Source organism: Sapajus apella, unplaced genomic scaffold, assembly GCF_009761245.1.
Source record: "Sapajus apella isolate SASKATOON/1434 unplaced genomic scaffold, GSC_monkey_1.0 scaffold74, whole genome shotgun sequence".
NCBI lineage: Eukaryota > Metazoa > Chordata > Mammalia > Primates > Cebidae > Sapajus > Sapajus apella.
The window spans coordinates 6,506,276-6,523,989 of NW_022437014.1; the positions used below are offsets into that span (position 1 = coordinate 6,506,276).

Here is a 17,714-nt window from a genome sequence, read left to right on the forward strand (position 1 = left end):
CTAGGTGGCAAGTATGGAAACAGGGAGAGCAGTTTGGAGGCTAAGGTGATCGAACTTAAGTGAGAGGTGTAACCAGACCCAAGGTGGGAAAAGTGGAAGGATTGAGCATGTGTTTGGAGGTACATATGACAGTGTTTACACAGGGCTAATGTGGGCTTGCAGGAAAGTGAAGAATTGGATAATTCTTGGGTTTTGATTTTTAGCTTGATCAAATTGAATGTTAGTTAGTCGTTGATATAGGGAAGCCCCAAGGTGAAGGGGGATCCAGGTTCTGTTTGGCACATACTACATTAGAGATACTTATCAAACATACAAGTGGAGATTGGTTGTGTTGGTCTGAAGCTCAGAGGAGAGATCAAGACTTTTTTCAGCTGATAAGTGGGATTTGGTGATACCATCTGGGAAGAGAACAGAAAGAAAAGGGAAGGGGACTATTTACCAACTAGCCTGAAAGTGTTTCACTGTTGTAATACCAGGTAGAAATGGACCAGGATATGCTGGGTCAGCATAAGCCCTGGATTTAGCAATATATTGGTTGTTGGAATCTTAGCATGAGTGTTTTCAGTAGAGTTGTGGGGTAGGAAGCTTAGTTGGAGTGGGTTGAGAAAGAAGGAAGTTAAAGAGATAGGTGAGGAAATGGAGGAAATAACTAATGACAGGTTTTCCAAGAAGTCTTGCTGTTAAGTGAATCAGAGAAACAGGCCTGGAGGTTCGGGGTTGCTTGCAGGCGAAGGAACACATTTTTAATGGTGGGAGACTAGTCCAGAGCAGGGCTACACGACCTGCACTCCCTCTGCCAGGCAGTAAAGTGTTTGTTAAAAGACAGAATGAGATGAGCACACAAGTGGAGAGGAAACCTTTATAACAGTTTGGCATTGCGGAAACATACAAGTTCATGATTATCTCTCAAACATTCATTTTTATTGTATGTTTAAAAGGCATTGGTGATGGGTTAAAATTTAAAACAACAACAGTACTGGCCTTTTAACCACTGAGTTTGAGAAGCTCTAGAATGTGTGTGAGAGCTGATGACATGATCCAGTATAAAAGGAGATATTGGTGACTCAGAAAAGAGGAGCAAAATCCTTGGGAAAGGGAGAATATTGGAATACCAAGTATCAATGGAAAGGTTGCTGTTAGATAGGAACAACAATATTTCATCCTTATCCCAAGAGAGGAGTCAGAAAATAAAGTTATAGATGCAGATGCAGGGAAATGGGTAGGAATTGGTTGGGGGAGGTGAGAAAAAGGGGAAGCCCTTCTAGATGCTTTGATACCATCTTATCTGTCCTGGCTTCACCTGACATCCAGGCAGACCGACACTTTTCTTATATATATAAAATTCAACATACTGAATGGAGCAAAGTTCTTATTGTAGCTAGTTATATGACTATCACCACTCTGTGAATATCAGAGGAAATTCAGAAGCATCCTGGCTTGCATGCTATGTGAATATCAAGTGAAATTCAGAAGCATCCTGGCTTGTGTGCATGACTGCCTTTAAAATGATACAGAGTTGATCCAGTAGTCAAAAGAAAGGGCAGGCTGCAAGTTTTCCAGATTGAGTGATTTTTCAGCAGGAAAGTGACTTAGTATTTTTTTTTTCCTGGAAAAAGCAACATGAGGCTTGTGTCATAGAGTATGAAATTTTACCAGCACTCTAAAGGTTAGATTTAAGTGGAAGCAAACTGATAGGTAAACAAATCATACGTCCAGTCAAGGTAAGTGTCATGATTTAAAATCATTGATCCTAGCAGTGTGTTCCCGTTGGAGTAAAATTTCCTGTTTTACAGTCAATTTCAATTATTTTATTAAGACATTAATTTAATCCATTTGGCTGAAATCAGAATGTGGCCCTTCTAGGAAAGAGTAATTCTCTACACAAGAAGGAACAGTTATGAAGCATTCAAACTAGCAGAGTGGTTTTGGCTTTGAACTTATAAGAAGGAGTTTGAAAAGTCATTGCCCTCTTCCATCAAGATGGACAAATCTTGAGACGATGATTGTTGCTGTGAGGCTCCAGGTTGAGTGAGATGACTGGGGAATTTTAGAATTTATCACAGTTTACTCCTAAACTTCATTGGAATAGAAGCTGGGAATGGGTTTGCTCCTAAGTTTGAAGTAGGCTTTGTTTTTACCTTTATACTTTTCTGTATTTGTTAAACAGTTTGCAATAAGTCTCATTACTTTTCTAATTATCTTTTTTAAAAATGTTTAACAAAATTAAAGCAGTCTGAATCGGTAGAGTTTCCAAGTTACCCGGTTTTTAAACGAATCTAGTAGAGAGGAGATTTTGCAACTTCAGAAGGATGAATTATATGAGATGATTTTATAATATGTCTAATTTAGATTTTACATTGCATTTTTTAACAACTTATGTGTTTTCTAAACCTGAAATGTATATATCTAGGCAATATGCATCCGTTCAAGTTGTTAAGTTTCAGAGAAACCAGCAGTTTAGTTCATTCCAGGCACATTTCATTAGGACAAGAAATTAAGGGTTATAAAAAACAAGAGAAAATAGATGTCTGTTGTCCGTTGGTTTTAGAGAGAGAGTCTGTACATGAGAATGTATATATGAGATTTACAAAAGAAATTTATTGTTCCAAGAAGCAAGCTGAGCTAAGTGATATAAGATTTTTTTCCACTTTATTCATTTAGATGAAAATGTATTACATTGCCTAGTTTGTAGATAGAACTTTGAGACCAGAATAAAAATACCTTGGAAATGACTTTTGAGAGCTTTATATGCATACATCTCAGGGCTCTGCATTCCTCCCGTTGACAGCTTCAGAGTCACAGTTAGAATTGTTGGAAGATAACATTAATATCGTATTTAGGGAGAAAGTATTCATTTACCTATAAGTGATTTTTAACCTAAGAAGTCCCTTTAAAAACACTTAGCACTGTTTTCCAGTTAGAGATTTATAAACCAACATTACATAAATTTTTAAATATTCCATCTTGAGGACTTCCGTATTTGTAAACAAGTAGTTCTCCTAGTTCACAGGAGACAGTAATACCTGTCTTATTTGAATTTACTGAATAGGACAAGCTTTGTTAAACCTTTGTTGTATGCTTTGTTAGAACTTTGTCCCATCTTTCTAATGAAATACATTCTTTCTGGCAGCATGTAAACCTTTACAAAGAAAGATTAGCCAATATAATATTATTGACAATTGTTTAGACTTCCCCAGGAGAGTTTTTTAAAAATCCAAAGTTGAAATACTAAGCTTTTGAAATCTTTCCTTTGACCGCGTCCCAGACTTTGGGCTGGCTTGATAGCCGCCTCATTCATGCTGAGCAGTGTTAATGGACATTTATCTCTGTGTCTGGATTAGGGCTGTTCCTCCTCAGTGCTGTGAATCATGTTGGATTTACCTAACCAGGAAAACCATTCTGTGGAGCTGGGCAAGAAAGTGGGAGGCAAGAGTTCCTTGTTTATTTAAAATCTTCCTTTTTAAACCCAGAAATGGAGGGGAAAAAATGTTGTGAAAATAGCATTGCTTCCTGGATCCAAGAGATAAAATCTGATGAGTGGTGAAAAATCTGTTGTCCTCTTAATTGAGCTTTTTCTCAATACTTTAATGAACTAATGAGTGGCATAAAGTGAGTTAAGGAAGATGAATAAGTTCTGGAGATGTGCTGGGCATCACTGTTCCTGTGGTCAACAACGGCTGCGTTGTGTGCTCAAATATTTCAGAGGATAGATCTCATATTGTGTTCTTAACCACAATACAATAAAATTAAAAATATGTATCTCTAATGGTTCGTTTCCCTAATATCTTCCCTAGTTAAATAGGAAAAGGAGCACAAATGAAAATCTTGCATTAAATTCTGACGCTCAGAACAAAGATAGTGAATGTTAAAGGGACCCTGAATGGCTTTTCCATGTGCGTAAAATACGGCACCCTGCTATTTTCCAAGTGAATCACGAGCACATTTGATTCATTTAGGTGGGCAGATCAACAGAAAGCCCTATCGACTTCGTTGTCACAGATACGATTTCTGGCAGCCAGAACACGGACGAAGCCCAGATCACACAGAGCACCATATCCAGGTTCGCCTGCAGGATCGTGTGTGACAGGAATGAGCCTTACACAGCACGGATATTCGCCGCTGGATTTGACTCTTCCAAAAATATATTCCTTGGAGTAAGTACTGTCAAGAAGTACGTGATTTCCCGAAAAACGCTTGTGATTATGATATGGAACATTTAATTGGAGCAAAAAAAAAAAATGGCTTTTTATGTTGCCTCTAGTGAGGTTTTGCAGATTTTAGTTTTCAGGTGGCCAGTTTGAGAAACTGAACATTAATAACCATTACTTGTTATTCGTTTATTTTTTATATTGTAATATTTACAGTAAGTCTTTTTTTAAAGTATGCCTAGAATATTGACCATAAAGCATTTATGGCAATTAAGAGGTTTATTTCAGAGAGAAATAAATGGCCAAATTTAGATCATTAGGGGTCAGAGGAACATGTTAGTGATTCATTCATTCAAAAATGTTTTATTGAGTGTTTTCTATGTTCCATAATGGGTGTTTTAGATATGGGATTACAGAGAATAAAACAGACTTAAATCCCTGCCCTCATAGAGTTTCCTTGTAAATGAACCCCAGAAGTTTTAGTGAATATCCAGGTTTAACATAGTTCCCTTTTAAATTAGGATATTTTTGTAGGAAAAAGAGAACCCACTCAAAATGGTCTAAAAACAATGAAAATGTACTGTGCCACGTAAGAAGTGCTGAGGAATGCCAGCTCCAGGGTCGGTGGTTCAGTGGTTCTGTGACTTCTAGGGCCCCCGGTTCTCTCTGTCTTGCCTTCTGCCTCCCATGGTGCACCAGCCTCTTCATGGGAAGTCTTCTTGCGGGTGAGAGCTGGCTCCTGCGCTTCCACATGTCCCTGCCACATGACAACTTCCAGCCAGAGAATAGGGTGGCAGAAGCACTGTTTCTTCCTTGTCTTTTCTTAGAGCACAGATACCTTTTACGGAAGCTTCCCGGAAGATATGTGTCATCAGTCAGAGCCCAGACATGTGCTGTGCCCACCTGTAAACCAGCCATTGGAAAGAGGGCTGCGAGTGTCATGTTGGCTTCATCAGGATTTCCCTTCCCCCAGCCTCGTGAACAGTAGCTGAGCTCTGTCACCAAGAAAGCTGAGGGGAAGAGCTATGGCACAGGCACCCAAGAGTGTCCTGTCATCATGTCAAGCTACATGTGCCATCGTCTTTGAGAAGATAAACACTGATTGTTGGGAAAACATAATGGCCCCCACTTGTTGGCTTCACATGTTTCGAATTTTCTACCTTTAATAAAAAGTGTTTCTTTATGACCATCCTTTCTTCCCTATCCCGACAATGACTACATAGAAAGCACTTTTAGGTAGCAGGATAAGAGCATGGCACAAGTATAACTGAAAAGAGAGAGCGCACCAGATTCCTGGAATCGCATGGGGTTGTGGGGAGTATAAAAAGAAGCTCAGAGGGAGAAGCCCAGCCATCAGTTTTTTTGCAAGCTCTTGAGAGCTATCATATGTGTCCGGTGATAAATCATTCATCTGTTTCAACACTTTTATATTGCCAAAATAATTGCGTATTTTATCCTTGTGATTATAAGCTTTAAATAGAAGATGCAAATTCATCACCTTCCTTCCCTCTGCCTCTATGCAACATATTAAAGAAATTCCAGAATCCTTTCCATTTGAACGTCATCTTAGCCTGCTTTTTGTGTTCTGCTGTGTACTCTCCAGGAAAAGGCAGCAAAGTGGAAAAACCCTGACGGCCACATGGATGGGCTCACTACGAATGGCGTCCTGGTGATGCATCCACGAGGGGGCTTCACCGAGGAGTCCCAGCCCGGGGTCTGGCGTGAGATCTCCGTCTGCGGAGATGTGTACACCTTGCGAGAAACCAGGTCGGCCCAGCAACGAGGAAAGCTGGTGAGTGCACTTCACTCTGGAAAATGTTCCAAACAACACAAGCCTAACACAGAGGCTGTCATTTTCCCTCCCCTGAGGTTCAGAACCTTTGTACGGGTGCAAGCACTGTGTACCATAACCCAGGAGAAGCAGAATTCCACAAGTACCTGAAAGCAAGAGGGAAATGGCCTTATTTCCTTCAATGGCCCAACTTTTCCCATAGTGGGAATAAGTTGCCTTTTGCTCCTTACCACCTTAAGAGCATTATCTTTTATTATAGACCTCACCACAAAAATCTACTTAAATTCACTTTAAGGGTAATAAACTTATTTTTAGTGTAAAACTTGATTGATTTGGAAAACGTTTGAGTAGTCCAAAAACAATTAGTAAAAATTATGAATTAAAGAATTATTTACAATTAGCTGGGCATGTTGGTGCACACCTGTAGTCCCAGCTTTTCAGGAGGCTGAGGCAGGTGAGGCAGGAGAATTGCTTGAACCCGGAGGTGAAGGTTGTGGTGAGCCAAGATCGTGCCACTGCACTCCAGCCTGGGCAACAGAGCAAGACTCCATCTCAAAAAAAAAAAAAAAAAAAGAATTATGCCAGGTGCGGTGACTTATGCCTATAATCCCAGCACTTTGGGAGGCTGAGGCAGGCAGATCACAGGTCAAGAGATTGAGACCATCATGGCCAACATGGTGAAACCCCATCTCTACTAAAAATAAAAAAATTAGCCAAGTGTTGTGGTGCATGCCTATAGTCCTAGCTACTCGATGCTGAGGCAGGAGAATCGCTTGAACCTGAGAGGCAGAGGTTGCAGTGAGCCAAGATTGCACCACTGCACTCCAGCTTGGTGTCAGAGTGAGACTCTGTCTCAAAAAACAAAACAAAACAAAAAATTACTAGACCTTCTGGAACTAATAAATATTTAAGTCAGCTGGTTTTCCCCTTGAATTCGTATATATTAATGCAGAATTCTCTATACTGTCCACCAAAATCATAGTTACAACTTTTTACTTGAAATAATTTATATACTGCATTGACCTGGCATGTTAATATTTTCCTATAAATATCACCACTTATCCCCATGCCCTAAAGCAGTTTTTTGAACCCATTCTTCCTTGGAGAATAATTATGGTACCTTAAATGTAGAACTGATCTTTTCTGATCTTGCCATAGCCATGTGGCACAAGCCACCGAAAGATTTTTACTAAACTGTCCATTCCTGTACTTTTGCTTAATTTGTTAGGTAGAAGCTAGAACGAGAGAGAAAAAAATGTCTTTTTCTAGAAGCTAGAAAAGAAAGAGTTTTTCAAAAATCCCATGGAACAAAATGTATAAGGAATAGAGGATTTGACCTAGCACTTTTCAGAGAGAAGGATCATCACCAAACATGTCTAAGATGGAAAAAGAAGTTGGGAGCTGTAAAGAAAAACTAAAACTAGATAGATAGATAGATTAGATAGATAGATAGGAAGAAAGAAAGAAGCTGGGAGCTGTTTTGCTACCCTGATTGGCTGTTCTTTACTGGATATTTGTGTTTAGGGAATGGTTATTTTTATTTCTATTTTACACCATTTTTCAGCTATAGGCACAGCTTCTGCATCCATCTTACAATGCATATGGATGAAATAAATATGAGAATCATTTTCTAAGAAAAACGGTGCAAGTTCAATGAATTTTGTATAAATATTTTCAAGAAATTGTAAACAGAGAAGCAAATGTGACAGCAATTTTTCTAAATAACCTTTTGTTTCTGATCACTGGATAGTTTTATACCAAACTAACCTAACTTAGCCAAACTGGTTATTCATCATTATAACAACAAAAGTAAGAAGTCAGTAAATGGTTGCTAGATGCAGGCACTACATTAACGTTTCCAGCATCAGCTCACTTAATCTGCACAGCAGCTCTCTAAGGGACGTAGAGTCGTCCCCATTTCATGGATGAGGAAGATGGGGCTTGAAGTTAAAGACTGCCCAGTGTCACAGAGTTAGAAGGTGGCAGCCAGTGGGATTCAGACCCAGGTCTCCCCGATGGAGAGTCTGGACATCTAATACTACTGGGTACCATGTCTTGTGGATCCAGGGATGGTTTACACCTGGGCATTTGCCTCCCTGGGTGACTATAAAGCATACTCTGGTGTCCGTAGGGAGCGCATTTGTCTGGGAGGGCATATCATGGGATGAGTTTCTCGCCCCCTTAGGTAACTGTGCCAACCCAGCTCACACTGCAATGTATGCCGGAGAATTTTACAGTGCTACCAAAAGGAACTCCAAAATTGGCTTGTATTAATTGGTTGTATTAAATATACAGGGTATTTTTGAAGTTAGTCCCTGTAAACGACACTTAGAACTACATAAAATTGTGCTGTCCTATTTGATAGCATCCAATTAACCTGGCCAATTACAAAGGCTTCCATCTGTCTCATCTTAGGCTCATGGGAAACTGAACAGATACATCCTTCCTGTAGTCTCCTCCGGTGAACCTCTGGAGAACAGTTTTTGTCTGTCTTCAAAGAAAGCTTACTGACTCTTTGAGCTTCTGTTTCAATTCATGACTCATTGGTCCTCTACATGTTTCTGGTGGCATTTGATATAAATTATGTTTATCTGTAAATTTGATTTTGGGGATGGTCTCTGGCAGTACTTGTCATTTGCAGTCTAATACAGAAATATGGAAATAAAGTAACCGGCTGAAAGTCTAAAATACTTGTTAAAACAGTAGTAGTCACATTGTAGAGCTCGTGCACGTGGAGGATTATGTTTTAATACCATACTCAGCATGTGATATGAATCAGTATACTAATATATGTGTAACAAGAAATCACCATTGTTTTTCATCATTACAGCAAATGATGGAACCTCAGTACTTTGTTCTAATCAGCAAAATTAATTACATGTGGAAGAAATGTCACTGGAGGCCTTTAACCCCCTGAAGAAATAGGTGAAATGGAGTTTGAATTGTGCCCTACTTTATCTAGTTGATGATAACATATGGTAGCATTTATAATATTACTCTAGGAGGCCCTTGAGTATTTAATTAAATTATATATGAGGCATTTTATTAAACTAAACTGGCTTTGTATAAAATTAAATTCATGTAAGTTGATTGCATACCCAATTTTAGGTGAAATTATAAAAATAACCATAGAGTAACTGTTCAGGCTCTACCAGGTGCTTTACATTAATTGCCTTTCCAGTGTTGCTGAAAATAACCTGCGAAGTCAGTGTTGTTATTGTGCCCATCTACAGATGAGGAAACCTCGGCTTTAAAAGATTAAGTCACTTGCTAGTAAGAAGTGGTGGGTGGGGCACTGAATTCACTACCCTGTGCTTAGTTGCTATGTAGGCTACATTAGTTGCCATTGTAGACACCAAATAAATGTCTCTTACTTCCACAATACTGTCAATTCCTGTGCCTGCTCATAGCTTTTCTTTTTTTTTCTTTTCTTTTCTTTTTTTCTTTTTTTGAGGCAAGAGTCTTGCTTTATAGCCAGGTTGGAGTTCATTGGCACGATCTCGGCTCACTGCAACCTCCGGCTTCCTGGTTCAAGCAATTCTTCTGCCTCAGCCTCTCAAGTAGCTGGGATTACAGGCACACGCCACCATGCCCAGCCAGTTTTTGTATTTTTAGTAGAGACGGGATTTCACCATGTTGACCACAGGATGATCTCGATCTCCTGACCTCATGATCCACCCGCCTTGGCCTCCCAAAGTGCTGGGATTACAGGCGTGAGCCACCACAACTGGCCCATACCTTTTCATTTGTGGTAGAATTTAAGACATAAAATCTGAATTCATGCCTACTAATGATTGCTAAATCAGGCCGCCAGGTTCAAGTCCTGGTTTCACTGCTTAGTTCTATGGTCTTGAATCAATGACTTAACCTCTCTGCGCCTGGTTTCCACATCTCCTAAATTGGAATAATACGAATACGCATCTAATAGGATTGTTGTGAGAACTAAATAAATTCAGTAGCTGGAAAGGATTGGAAGAGTGCCATGTCATGCCCTGTAACTGGCTGGTGGTTATTACTAAGCCCGGGTTGCAAACTGGGGATATGGCAGAGAACACCAGCCCAGGCTCTGGCCTCGAATTGTGTGGTCCAGAGGAGGTCACAGACTAGGCCGCAGATCAGCAGATACTATGTGATGAGCACAGTCATCAGAAGGTACCGAAGGTACTTTCCCTCTGTGGGACACCTACCCCAGATGTGGGAGTCAAGGGTACATGGAATATCAAAGACCATACACCCCAGATTTATGGTAAGACTTTGTTGTTTACCAAGAACTGCCCTGCAGGAGGAAAGAGGGCTGTTCCACAGCCAGAGGCGAAGCCACCACCGCACCTCAGCTTCTTAGCACATCAGGGTGATCCTTTAGACACAGCTTCATCCTGCGACGAGGCTTCCCCTGAGAATTGCCTGTGGTCAGCAACAGCAGCCTCACGACACCAATTAGAGGAGAGGAGACTGGATGCTTGGTATGGGTGGTGGGGTGGGGAGGGAGCACCAGCAAACTTCAGGCTGTTTGAAAGGAGTCACAGTGTGTGTCGTGAACAGTATTAAGATTTATCATTTTGGGGGGACCTTAACTTTTTCTAACAACTAATATTTGAGAAGGGCTGATTTCTTCATGACAAGAAAAATGCCCAGGGCAAAGTGACATCAGGTGAGACCTGGATGACAAGTAGGAGTTTGCCAGCCCAGGGCTCCAGCTGGAGCAGGGCGTGCCAGGGTAGAGTATTTTAGGCAGAGGTTGCTCTTGCACCTGCCTCTGGGCGGTCCGCGGTGGTGCGTTCATGGACTCCAGCTCCTTGCAGCTGACCGCAGGCAGTCCTGGTATACAGTTAGAAAGGGAAGAGCTACAGCAGGAGAAGTCGAGTGGCTGCATTGGGAGTGACCTTTTATGTGTGTTAAGAAGCTTGGGCTGTACCCCAAGGGCAGCAGAGAGCCACAAAGTCCTTTGAACCAAAGATGGACAAAATGTCTGGTGCTTCCCATACCTCTCCCTTTTTTCCTTATAGGGTTCTTTTCCTCCACCCCAGGCCCTGTCTCTGTCCTCAGTTCTCTCTGCCCTCCCTGGGACCCTGCCTGGGTAGTGTCATCAATTCCCACAGCTTCACCTAGGTGCCAGTAACATCCCAGATATGTTCCTGCGAGCCTGATCCATCTCCCGCCTGCATCACATGTGCCTTGTAGGCATTTCCACCGCCGATGCTCTGCACATCCCCCACATCCAGCACACCCAGAACTGAACTTGCCTGTCTTTCGGTATTGCACTTATTTAGTTCTCACAGCAATTCTATAAGACATGTATTAGCATTTTTCCAGTTTAATGGATATGGAAGCCAGGCACAGAGAGGCTAAGTCATTGACTCAAGACCACAGAGCTACTGAGTAGTGAAATCAGGGCTTGCTCCCTCATCTGCCGTTTCTGTGGTCTGCGGAAAGCACTGTTCTACCCAGACAACCAGACACATAGCAGACTCTTGCTCAGATCAAGAGCTATGTGCCATCGGGTCGAATTCCTTGCTGTCTAGTCCCTATGCCGCTTGTCTGTTGCCACTGAGACTCTGTTTGTTGAGGTGTACTCACCCTCTCTAACCAGAGAGAGCACCAACTCTCTGTTTCACCCCTCCAACCCACCCTCCAGAGTTCTAGAAGTGACCTTTTTGAAAGGTAAATCAGTTCTTGTATAGGTACCTAAACCTCCCACTGACTCCCTCTGAGCATGGACTCCAGCCTCCCTCTCCTGCCTACGCCTCTCATCTTGCCCACCCAGTGCCAGGAACTGCATCCATCCTTGTTCAGCCTGGCCGAACAGCCCCGTTGAACTCCCTATTGCTCCCTTGGTGCCTATGCCAATTGGCCTGTCCTCCCTCCCGCTGCTGTGCCTTCCTGCTATCTTCCTTCCTGAAGCCTGACATCTTTCTCAAATCTCTGTTAAAGAAAAACCTTTCAGAAACCATTTCTGACCATCTGTCATCCTCAAAGTAACAGTAGCTGGTATTTACGTCGTGTTTACTGCGTAGCAGACATTGTTCTCTAAGAACTCTTTGCATTTACTTATCTAACACAACCATCTTTTCTAAATTTTAACAAGGGGAAACTGAGGCACGGGAAGTTTAACCTGCCTAACGTCATACAGCTAATAAGAGACAGAGCCAGGGTTCAAGCCCAGAGTCCACACTCCTGGCTGCTTGTAGCGTTGTGGCCTTGCACAGCACGCTACGGGCCTTCATGCACTCCGAGCTCTGAGCATGTCTGCCTTCCACTACTGATGAGGAAGTCTCAGCAGGATGGGGAAGAGGTTTTATTGGCCTTTGGTACCCCCAAGGCTTAGCATCTGGCACATGGAGGCAGTGGTCCAATTCTTGCTGACCATGCCTGGCTCCTGCTTGTCAGCTGTTAATCAGTCTTGGAAGCACTTAGTGCCTCGCACAGCTTCCTTCTAAAAATGAAGACCTATATTGAACTGTTCAGCTTTAAACCTTTCAAGATATATTCAAGGTGGAGGAAGTTAAGGGTCACTAGGAGTGCTTCGGACTCAGCTGTAATGATTGCAGACCTGTGCCGTAATGATTGCAGACCCCCAGCAAGGTCTTCCGGATTGGCTGTCGCTGAGATGAGGACGAGGGTTCACTGAATGGACTGGTGGGACATCTCGTCCTGCGGGATCAGTGAGTCATTGTGTTACTGACTTCAGGAGTTAAAAAGAAAATCTTAGGAGATTTGTGAAGTTCATTAAAATAACCACTGCAGCATTCGAACATGTAAAGCTAGGTTTACACACTGTGCTCAGGGCTTTGTACATATGGCATATAGGTATTATATCCAGTGATCAGAGGAGGAAACGAGGCTTAGGGAGGATAGGTTACTCCTCCGTTCTGTTTTTGTGGGATACTTTGCCTCCCTGTGTTACCTTCAGAGATTTTTTGCTTGTTTTGAGAGGAAGGAATATTGGAGTGATTTGCTTGATTTCGCTTTTGAAAGGCATGTGTCTCAAACTTGTTGTAGGTGGAAAGTGAGACCAACGTCCTGCAGGACGGCTCCCTCATTGACCTGTGTGGGGCCACTCTCCTCTGGAGAACAGCAGATGGCCTTTTTCATACTCCAACTCAGAAGCACATAGAAGCCCTCCGGCAGGAGATTAATGCCGCCCGGCCGCAGTGCCCCGTGGGGCTCAACACCCTGGCCTTCCCCAGCATCAACAGGAAAGAGGTGGTAGAGGAGAAGCAGCCCTGGGCTTATCTCAGCTGTGGCCACGTGCACGGGTACCACAACTGGGGCCATCGGAGCGACACGGAGGCCAACGAGAGGGAGTGTCCCATGTGCAGAACTGTGGGCCCCTACGTGCCTCTCTGGCTTGGCTGTGAGGCGGGATTTTACGTAGACGCAGGACCGCCAACTCATGCTTTCACTCCCTGCGGACACGTGTGCTCGGAAAAGTCTGCAAAATACTGGTCTCAGATCCCGTTGCCTCATGGAACTCATGCATTTCACGCTGCTTGCCCTTTCTGTGCTACGCAGCTGGTTGGGGAGCAAAACTGCATCAAATTAATTTTCCAAGGTCCAGTTGACTGACACCCTTGACAGCCATCTATGACTTTATTAACAGGTTACTGTGAAGATTTTGCCACTAACTCTAGATTTTGCCTTTTTGTAATGCTGTTTATTAGGGGAGGGTGACTAGGGCTGGGAATAGAGAGAGGGGACACATGATGAAACATGGCAGGAGTGTAACAGATACCAGTGGTGTTTTGCATGCTCAGAACAGCAGCATTGTCATTGAAGTCTGCTTGATTAAACCATCATAATATCTGTAATAATTGGATTTAAAATGCCATGCTTTTATTTTTAACCTTGGGTTTTTAACCAAGTTTGTTTTTTGTAATCTTGGACAAGACTTTAAATCATATTTTATAGATGTAGAAGAAATTAATTCAAAAGTGATGGGCTCATGAAGTTCAGCCTTCAGTGCAGTGTGGTGTAGGTGTTACCCGAAGGGCACACAGTGTCTAGAAATACTTGATCATGGCTCAGACCTGACCAGACACCAGAGGGGCAGCTCTGTACAGTGTGACTGGTGGACAGAAGGCCGTAGGCACAGGTGGTTTTGAAATCTGGGGCTTCTTCCAGATTTATTTTTCTGACTTGTTGGTGGAAAGAATACTCATATCTTGTGGGCTTTTTTTTTTTTTTAAACTTCAGTCGAATTTACTTTAGATACTCATTCATCAAATACATGGCACTTCTCAAAGAATTTTCCATAACTTTTTAGCCTTCTTTTTGTTACTTCTGCCTAATATGATTTGCCCCTGATACTCATCTTGCACGGCCAGACTGTTTGGTTGATTAAAATATATCAGCTCTTAAAAACTCATTAACTGAGAGTAATTACAGTAGTCGACATGGTCTGGGTATTACACGACCACGTTTATTTGCTGACTGAATTGTTGAAGATTTAAGAATGATTAAAAATAAGCTTTGACATTTTAAAATCACTTGGGGTTTTACAGGCTTGGGGTTTTTCTTTTTTGTTGTTAAGAAAGCCAAATTCTGTGAGCCTAAAAGCAACCAGTCACAGTGATACAGTCATTTTTGTGCACTCCCTTTTCACCATCTGTCACCTTCCCTTGCAGCTTAAGGAGCCGTGTAAGTTTTGAAAATGTTTGCAAATCAAACTCAATTTAAATGGGATCATTAGATGTACACGACACCAAGTGGTCCATCTGCAGAGATAATTCAAAATTCCCAATTTTGAGAGAGCAAATGATCCCATTTAAATCGCTGAGGAATAATTAAATCAGAATTTCATATGAGCTCCACCATTTCTCTGTTACTTTAATTTTATTTGGATTAATAATTCTTGGATGCTTGGCACCAGTCATATCGCTGCTCCCAGAATGTAAAGATCCTTTAGGACGTGAGACTGGTTGGAGCTGGCTGAGATAAAATAAAACCCTGCCACATGGAGTAAGTATTTATTTAAACTAATGTTCTCTTAATTTGACCATTGCAGATTTGGGTGATTTTTTTTAACCTTTGTAAATATACGTAATTTATATGATTCTAATGTACTATATCCATACTTGAATTGGTTTTTTCATACTTTGCCTGCTGGCAAATATTTTGCCTATTTTCAGTTGTTCTAACCTATTTGAATACCCTCTGAAAATGATACGATATATTACTCTTGATTGCTGCTGCTTACTTTGATGTAATATTTTTAAAGTTCAGCCTCTCAGTTTTAAAATAGCTTTATTTTTCAAGGGACATCATTGTGTAGGATGAGGCATTTTTGGTTTTGGTTTTGTTTGGGTAAATTTTAAATGATGTGAAAATCTGACAACAGTCCCCTTATGGATAGCTTGCTCTATTTGGTAGAGCTTACTCTGCCTGCAGACAGAAAATGAAAGAAAAAAATGGACTTGCCTAGAATAATATATTGAGTGCCCTTTGATTTAGCCAGAGCCTCTGATGATTAGCTTTCACTGATAGAGTAGGTCTTTTCACCCTGTAATTCTTTGTGCTCCGAAGAATGACAAAGGAGGCACTCATTCCCTTTCCTTGGTATATGCCTAGAAAGTGGTTGAAGCATTCTTGATGCCCTAAAAGCATCTTGTAAGCTAAAAAGCATCTTGTAAGCTAAATGGTCTTGCATCCAGAAAGGCCAGATTTTACCTACCAAGTAAAAAGATATTTTTCCAGAGAGTTAGGTGTATTATAATTTCCCATTTCAAGTTCTGTTCTTAAGCTTACTCATTCTGCAATGTGACATATCCCCTAAAACGAAGTCACCTTCCAAGTTGGACACTTGCCATAATTCAGCTTAAATGTAAGCTGAAATTTGGGTAGTAATTTCCCAGCTCTTAGAAGGGGTAACAGTGAACCGCCCTCTATGGGCTCCACATCTTTTCCTTTGGCCTCCAAAGTGAGGTCCCGCCCACCCTGCCTAAGGAACTGCAGAGAGGTGGCAAGTCAGCAGAAAGGACGCCAGGCTGTTCATGGCCTCTTGTAGGAAGATCCCTTTAATTTTTTTTTTTTTCAGAGTTGAGTTTGTGAGAATAAAGACCTCTGTAACTCACCAAGGCAGAGAAATACAGTTCAGAAAAGTAATGTCTCCAAGGTCACTTATTTTTTTTATGTCTTGCTTGCCATCACTTTAAAGGACTAGCCCCACGCCCCCGTGTGTACACATAAGGAAATTGCAGAACAATTCGTTGTCCCGGCCTGACTCTAACGTCTTTTGCAAGTAGCTTCCCAGAAGTAAAATCCCCAGTGATGTATTCCCATAGAAATATTTTTCAGTTGTTTATGTCGTTTACTACAAAAAAATGATTCAGAGTGGATGGAGTACAACTCTGAGTATTTTTCTAGTCCGGAATTTTTTATTAATAATCGGTGCTGCCGGGTCATGCATGCTGCAACTCTCAACATTTCCTTTATTTGGTTCAGCTTTTAGCAAAAACGGCTACAGTTCACCCTGCAGAGTAAGTATTAAGGTTTCTGGATTTTTTTTTCCCAAACTGTGGCCCAAAAGAATTAAAATCTGTTAATATAAATAGAGAGCATATTTATCATTCCTCAATAGTTAATTATAGACTTTGGTACCTTTGTGCCTCAGGGAAGCCACGTGATATAACTGGTTATAGAATTTCAGGGCTAGGGTTTAAAGAAAGGAGAAAGCCATTGGAAAAATGATGGGCTCCATTAAGGAGACTAATGAATCTGGATGCAGAAATATGCCAGAAACTGGCATAAACATGATTGTAGTAGAATTTATTTTCCAGTACCAATAAGGAAATTATTTTAAGTTATTACATATACTGTATTGGGAAAGTTGAGGAGAACTCTTTTCTTCTTAAAGCTTCAATGTCTTTTTTTTTTTTTTTTCCATGGAAAAACTCAAACCTGTTATTTGGGAGCTCAGTATTGTGTGGGCACTGTGGAGAGTTTTCTGCTTAATTGAAGTGTAATACAGGTTACAGAATTGTTACCCACAGTTGTATGGTTTTGCTCCACTTCTTTTCTTTATTAAAGTCATTCTGTTCCTTAGATGTGTTTGAAAAGGTGTGTGATGACACCATTGTTAATGCTGGGTAAAAACTAGCTATCTTCTTGCAGTCTTGCCTCATAACAGTGGAATTTCTGATAGACAAACCACAGGACTTTGACTTTATGCCAAATCCAGCTCCGTCCCTTTACTGTCAATCTTCTATCCCAGTAGTTTAGCCTTTGTGGCTTAGGGTATGATGCTTCTCCTTCTGTGCTGAAAAAGCACAGCTCTGTTACCATTTCGTTACCACTCAAAGGCCAATGAGACAACTTCAGAATCTTTTTAAAAGAATGCAAGCATCATTGAAGCAGTAACACAAAAAGAAGGTTCAGTATTTTCTTTTTAGTAAAACTTACATCCTTTCAAATAAGTTTTTGCCCTCATGAAGAATCCCTAGAGGAAGGTAAGGAAAATATTTTACAGTAGTACTTGACAGTTTCTAAACATGTTTCTGAACAAATAAACTCAATGAAAGGAAAGATGTTTCTTTTTAGTTGAGATGACAGATTGCTTCTCTGTATTAAATAGTCTAGAAGTTAAGGGGATGGTCACATTTACCATGTATTGTGTTATGAGCAGTTAAATTTTATGAATATATTTGTAAAATTGTTGTTTTATATTTCATGTCAAATTGAAAAGTTTATTTCTTCACTATTGTACCTGTGGAAATACAAGCCATTTTACAGGAAAAAAATCTTCAAAAACTATTAAATGGATTTCAGTCTGTTTGTGA

General features: G+C 41.1%; 1 protein-coding gene across 3 annotated transcripts in view; it reads left to right on the forward strand.

Moving 5' to 3' along the window:
* Window positions 1-17,714, forward strand: part of PELI2 (pellino E3 ubiquitin protein ligase family member 2) — a 180,790-nt gene extending 163,076 nt beyond the window's left edge. For all 3 annotated transcript variants that reach the window (XM_032251153.1, XM_032251155.1, XM_032251154.1), the window contains exons 4-6: window positions 3,957-4,154; window positions 5,752-5,940; window positions 12,940-17,714. In XM_032251153.1, coding sequence (XP_032107044.1) covers window positions 3,957-4,154; window positions 5,752-5,940; window positions 12,940-13,506 — 954 coding nt within the window. In that variant the 3' untranslated portion in view covers window positions 13,507-17,714. The remainder of the gene's footprint in view (window positions 1-3,956; window positions 4,155-5,751; window positions 5,941-12,939) is intronic.